The sequence below is a fragment of the Gracilinanus agilis genome, chromosome X, assembly GCF_016433145.1.
Source record: "Gracilinanus agilis isolate LMUSP501 chromosome X, AgileGrace, whole genome shotgun sequence".
Taxonomy (NCBI): Eukaryota; Metazoa; Chordata; class Mammalia; order Didelphimorphia; family Didelphidae; genus Gracilinanus; species Gracilinanus agilis.
In genome coordinates, this window is record NC_058136.1 from 41,672,559 (window position 1) to 41,679,408 (window position 6,850).

A 6,850-nucleotide genomic window follows, 5' to 3' on the forward strand; every position below is an offset into this window, starting at 1 on the left:
ATACAAGGAATGGTATTATTATTTCCTTTTTACAGAAGGGGAAACCGAGGCACTGAGAGGTTAAAGTGTTTCCCCAAAGTTGTAGCATAGCAAGGTTGTTTCCAGGCTGTCAATCAGGTCGGTCCAGTGCTGCTCCTGCCATTTATCTCCATGGCTTCTTTCAGTGTCAAGAACACACCTAAATCTTATTTTCAAAGCCATCACTGTTTCTGATCCTAATTATTATGGTTTCCTACCGACAAAAAAGATTCCAGACACTGAGAGAGCATTCTGCTTAAACAATTTATGGTTAGTTAGTAAGACTGCAGCTTAAGAACTATGGTCTTTTGTAAACTCAGGTATAAAAGTTTCTGCAAAACGTCAACAATAAGCACATCATGGGGCTTCTTAAAGATGGAAAAACTCCTCAAAATAGGGGCAAAGAGAAACCTTAGTTTTTCTAAACTATACTTACTTATGGATGTGTATGTGACTGTCCCACTCATGAAAACACTATAATTGGAACCAAGGCAGGGAAGTGTTCAGAATTCCAAAGATTTAAGCCTTTGGAAAATAACTTCACAGAGTGAAGGGGAAGGGGAAGGGAGAAGGGTAAAGGGAGAAGGGAGAAGGGAAAAGGGAGAAGGAGAAAGGGGAGGGAAATAGGTAACAGCCAACAGTTGATCAGGTCCCTTAACCTGAACACCTGAATAGTGATTCCTGGGAGACAAAGCACTGGAAAATTATATGTCATTTCTGTTAATTCAAAAGTTCTGATATTTTAATACAAGGAGAAGAAATATGTTTTTAAAGTGTGGTTTGACTTTGTACAATGCCCTTCTTAAAGGAGGGAAATATTCTCCTGGTTTCCTTCAACATGTGATTTTGAAAAAAAAAAAGATGCATGGCTATTACTTTTTAGTCTTTTTTCTAATTTTTCTCATATTCAGATAATTTGGATGCTGAGTAAGATTCTTAAAGTTCGGTTTCCTGTCTTGCTGTCATCTCTTTTGCAGACTTCTCTTCTTCATCTCCTTGGCCTGTCATTTTTTCAGTGGCATCTGGCTTGGGTGCAGGAACCTCTGGTTGCACACCATCTCCATCGAAAACAATATCTTCAGGATTCGGTGGAGGCGGGCAGAACTCTTCATTTGGCAAGATGAATTGGAAAAGTTCTTCAGCCTGTCCAGGGAAGGAATGGCAAAATGTTATCTGCAGCCAAATTCAACTCAAAGCGCTTACAGATGCATGCGTTTAAATTTTTTCAATAACAATAGATTCCATTGAAAGGAACCCTCTCATAGTATTTTAGGCTATTATTATTAGAATACATCTAATTCTTCTAAAGTAAATGAAACCTGCACTTTCCGATCCCATACTCGAACTTCTACCTCAACTCCAACCCCCAACTCTTTGGGGAGCTTAGGATTGGGTATGAATTGATCAGATTTCTCAAGACCTCAAGATCACTGGACATGTCAACAAAAATGCAATTTGTCTGAGACTGTGACATTTCTTCATAGCCTATTTTTCTTAGCACTAATCTATCTAAAGAGGTCATTTTCACATAGTAATCGTAATGAGTCACTCCTCTAATTCAGAAAGGTCCTCACAACTTTCTCTCTCTATCCTTTACCTCTTGGCTATCCCAGGCCTTTGTGGGCACCAAAAGTGCCAAGATGGTAAGGCAACAGGATGAAGCAATTAAGTGTGGCAAGTCAATGGAGATACTGCCCTATATATCTACTTAGGTTTTGAAAAAAGTTTGATTTGGCTCAAGAGAAATCCACTTCCAGATAGAGTCTCATTGCATATGATTGTTTTAAATATTATAATGCTTTTTAAAAACTTTATTTTTCCAATAATATATAATAACTAACAGTTTTTAACATGTTTTCTTAAATCATAAGAACTAAACTATCTTCCACTTTCGCTTCTCTCCCCACTCTCAGAAATGGTAAGCAGTCTGATTGAGGTTCTACAAGTATGATCATGCGAAGTATATTTCCACATTAGTCATTATTGTGGGAGAATATTTATATGGAACCAAAACCCCAAAATAAAAACATGTATAAAATAAATGGGAAAATAGTAAGCTTCAATCTTCATCCAGACTCCATCAGTTCTTCCTCAAGAGGTAGATAGCATTCTTTGTCATAAATTCTTCAGAACTATATTAGATCATGATTGCTGAGAACAGTTAATTCATTCAGTTGATCATTGTACAATACTGCTGTTAACTGTGTACAATGTTCTTCTAGTTCTACTTACTTCACACTACATCAGTTCATGAAGGTCTTTCTAGTTTTTTATTGAAATCATCCTATCCATAATTTTTTATTTCAATAGTATTCCATCACCATCATATACCACAATTTGCTCAGCCATTCATTTCCCAACTGATGAGAATCCCCTCAATTTTCCATTCTTTTTGCCAACATAAAAGGAGCGGCTATAAATATTTTTGTACAAATAGGTCCTTTTCCCTTTTTCATTATCTCTTTGGGATACATACCCACTACTGGTATTACTGGGTCAAAGGGTATGAACAACTTTATAGCATTTTAGGCTAAGTTCCAAATTGCCCTCTAAAATGGTTGGATCGTTTCACAACTTCACCAACAATGCATTAGTGTCCCAATTTTGCCATATTCTCTCCAATATTTATCACTTTCTTTTACTGTAATATTAGCCAATCTTCTAGGTGTTTTAATGTGCATTTCTCTAATCAATAATGATTTAGAATATTTTTTTCATATAATCAGAGAGCTCTGATTTCTTCATCTGAAAACTGCCTGTTCATATCCTTTGACCATTTGTCAACTGGGGAATATCTTCCCTTATCCATAGATCTGAAAGGTAAACTATTCTATGCTCTCCCAATTTGCTTATGGTATCACTCTTTATGTCTAAATTATATACCCATTTTGGCCATATCTAATGTTAAAGGGTTATTAATGCTTTCCCATATTGTAGAAATTCCTCCTTGCCTCCCAAACATCATACAAAGTCAGCTATCAAGTTAAGTGCAGGTTCCTTTGTTGTACATGTCATTTTCAGTCATGTCCAACTCTTTGTGACCCCATTTGAGGTTTTCTTGGCAGAGATACTGGAGTGGTTTGCAATTTCCTTCTCCTGCTCATTTTATAGATGAGGCAACTGAGACAAACAGGATCAAATGACAAGGTCACATAGCTACTAAGTATATGAGACCAGATTTGAACTCAGGAAGATAAGTCTTCCTGACTCTGGGTGTAGCACTCTATCCACTGTGCCACCTACCTGGCCCAGGTTCTAGCATGTACATAAAGGGCCAAGGGAATTGTTGAGTGGACAATGGCAATGAGATAAAAAAGGATAGCTCCCTTGCTTCTTATGCTGGGAGCCCTTTTCAGGGCTGCTCATTCGCCTTTGATGTCTACTTGTCCCACCTGTCCCCTAACTATCACCTATGGTCTCAAGAAAATATAGAACACAGCAGCCACACCTCAGCTTACCTGTCTTAGCAGATAAACTAAATGAGGTTAAGGGTAACTGATAGGAGCTAGGCTATCTATCCCAAGCATGTGAAGACTTTCCCCAGAAGAATAGGCAAATGAGAACAATCTGTTCCAACAGCCATGAAGGCAGCAGGAGTGGGTACTATGAAGAACTTAGAACCTGGTAAGACATCAAGGAGGCCAAAGTCCTCCACTACATTCAGGGCCATTGCCAGTCAACCTGACTTTTGTCTTGCTACTGGATTTCAATGATTCTGGAAGAGAGAGTGAGGTTCACAACTCTATAACTTGGCCTTCCCTACATCTAATTCATGCATGAGTCAAAAGATATCACCTCATGGTGTCACCAATTCTCTTCAAAATGAAGGACAAACAACAATAAGGGCAGAAGAAGGGGCAGAGGAAGGTTTTGGGTCAGGTACTATGCTCATTGAGGAAGGAAAGAGAATGTGTTGTGGAGTCAATATCAATCACTATGCCTGGCATTAGAAATCCAGAGACAAAAGTGAAACAGTTTAGCTTGGGGGAGACAACATAGACATACATAGTTATATTCAAAACATATATAAAATAGATACAAAATGATTTGGGGGAAAGGTACGATCAGCTATAGAGACCAACCAAGAAAAGTTTCATGTAAAGGTGGCTCTTGAGGTAAGCCTTGAAAAAATTAGAGATTCTGGATGACGTGGATGAGAAGGGAGTGCATTCCAGGGTTGGAGGACAGCCAGTACAAAAACAAATAAGTATAATACAGTGTAGGAAGACCAGTATGATCAGTGTGGTTGGTTGTTCTGTGTGTAGGAAGGAGAATACTATCTAATATGACTGAGAAGATAGGTTGAGGCCAGAATATAAAAGTCTTTAAATGTCAAATAAGGGTTTTATATTTAATTATACAGTTAATATAGAACCACTGGCATTTGGGCAAGGAGATGACATGACAGAGCTCCAATTTAGGAAAATCACTTTGGAATCTGAGTAGAGGATAGATTGAAGTAGGAAGCATGTAGATGGAATTTCATCCCTTACCTCTTCTGGACTGCCAACCTGGTTCATCCCATTTTGCATGCCTGCACTGCGTTTATGAACATGAATAAAAAGGTGTAGGTGTGACCCAACCTCTCTCTATTTCCCTGAATGCAGCAGGGGAGACGGACAGAGAATTATCTGGGAGGATCTACACATGATCAGACTCAGTAGAAAAGAGATTTTAAATCTATACCTATCTGCTTTCTTTATTTCAAGTGATTATTAATAAACTCTATGGAAATAAGTGCCTGGGGTATTAATTTAAATCTAACAATCTTTGGTGACCAGAAGTCTTGAGTTTAGGACCCTTAGTTCTCTTTCTCTAAGTTATAGAGTGTTGTTGGTTTTTTTTTAAATAAACAAAAGAACAGATTAGCTTCAAGGCCACAGCCTTTGGTCTGATACTATAATGCAGTGGTTCCCAAACTTTTTTGGCCTACCTCCCCCTTTCCAGAAAAAATATTACTTAGCCCCCTGGAAATTAAATTATTTTAAATTTAAATAGCAATTAATAGGAAAGATAAATGCACCTGTGGCCATCACTGTCCCCCTGGATCTCTGCAGCACCCACCAGGGGGCTGTAGCACCCATTTTGGAAATCACTGCTATAAAGCTTCAGACCACACTGCCTCTTGCTCCCACTGCTTCTCTCCTGTCACTGCCTCCTGAGCACCGCTGATCCCCTGAGAGTCCTGCTCAGATGGTAAGATTGATCCCCTTTTCCTAACTCAGAGCTGAGGGGTGACTGAGAATAGCAGGCCATCACCTTGCTACTGCCTGGTGAGCAGGATCTTTTAGTAACAATAAGCTGGCCCTGGCCCCCTGCCTCCTGGTGCAGCTACTCCCCTCCTCTCCTCCCCAAGCAGCTACAGTCTTATGCACCAGAAACATGGATTGGTGAGAAAGGGTTGAGTAAGCTCTGATTTCCTGACCCAAGAACTAGGTGTAACCCAAATCTCCACAGTTGGGAGTTTTTTTCCTTTTCTTTTTTTTAAGGCCCTTTCTGAGCACCCACATGCCTCCAGCATTAGTTTAGGTGGGAGGTGGGGCATTGTGGAGAGCAGTAGAAGGATCCCTAAACCTGCCTAACTACCACAGGAGTTCCAGGCCCTTGCCACCTCGATTTCTATTCCTTTGACCCTGAGAAGCGTTTTGGGGCCTAATAAGGGCAAAATCTTGGCAGTGGACCCTGCCTTTAGACTGCTCTCTTCACCAAAGTTTTTGCACCTCTAGACCAGTTTTTTTCTCTGCCTTTTGCCCTCCCAGGCCAGCTCAGTGAAGCGGCTCCCTGTCAAGCCTCTCCCCAGTAAAGCATTGGGGTCTAGGCACCCCTCAGCTAGTGCCCCAGCACTCCCACTTGGAAGCATGTGGCTGTTGGCTTTTTACCCCTTGGAGAAGGGGGAAGGAAGAGAGCTCTTAGCTAAAACTCAAGGCTTTTCCTGCCCTTCATTCAAATGAGTCTAAAGGCCAGTCATTATGGGAAATAAATAGATTAAAACCAGTAAAGCGTCTGAGGTTTCTCCATTACATAAGTTACTATGTAGTTGGAACGACCAAGGGTTTCCTAAGGAGGCTTGGATGACAAAGAAGGAAGTTAAAAAACTTTGCAAAGCCTGGACAGATAAGTCCCATAGCTGACCAAAGTATGGCTCTTTTGATTTCAAGATCTTAAAAGATTTAAAATTAGACATTAATAACAAAGATTCCAAAGACCATAAATACTAGTTCTTGCGGGCATATCATTTTGATAAATCAACCACACCCAGCCCCTCATAGGCCTCCAGTGAGGAGGCCATTCTTTGTCTGGATCCAGACCATTCTGGCTTAACCCTTTTAGTCGCTCTTCCTATACCCTTGATTAAATCTAGCAAGAATAACACCCTGTCAACCTCCCTCTTTGACTGTGAGGAAGTTTTTTCTGCTGCCCCAAACCATGATTTGACGCCTTCTAACTCCCCTCCCCTTCTATGCCCCTCTCAACTCCCAGAGCACCTTTGGTACCATCTCTCTATCCTCCCTCACCATCTAAACCTACTCAGTCTCTGCCTCACCCTGTCCACCCTTCCTCTTGCCCTGGCCACATACACATTATCTCTTGCCTTGCTTTTCTCTGCCTACTGCCCAAACCCACTCTTTCCTCCCCTTGGTTAAAATTCTCCCCTTCCTCTCCTTCCTCATCCCTTTTCCCTACTGGCCCAGTCCCTGCTCCTTCTTCTCCCCACCCTTACTCTCCTGACCTTAGCCCCTGCTCAATATCCTCTCACTCTGCCTCTTCCTTCCCTACCCCAGCCCCTCCCTCCCCTGCCAGACCCATCTACTCCCCTGCCCCTACATCTCCT

The 6,850-nt window shown here is 41.0% G+C and overlaps 1 protein-coding gene across 1 annotated transcript in view; it reads right to left on the minus strand.

Moving 5' to 3' along the window:
• Positions 1-528: 528 nt before the first annotated feature.
• The window catches only part of CHM (CHM Rab escort protein), a 208,751-nt gene continuing 202,429 nt past the window's right edge, over positions 529-6,850 (minus strand). The window contains exon 15 of the mRNA XM_044682814.1: positions 529-1,161. Coding sequence (XP_044538749.1) covers positions 955-1,161 — 207 coding nt within the window. The 3' untranslated portion in view covers positions 529-954. The remainder of the gene's footprint in view (positions 1,162-6,850) is intronic.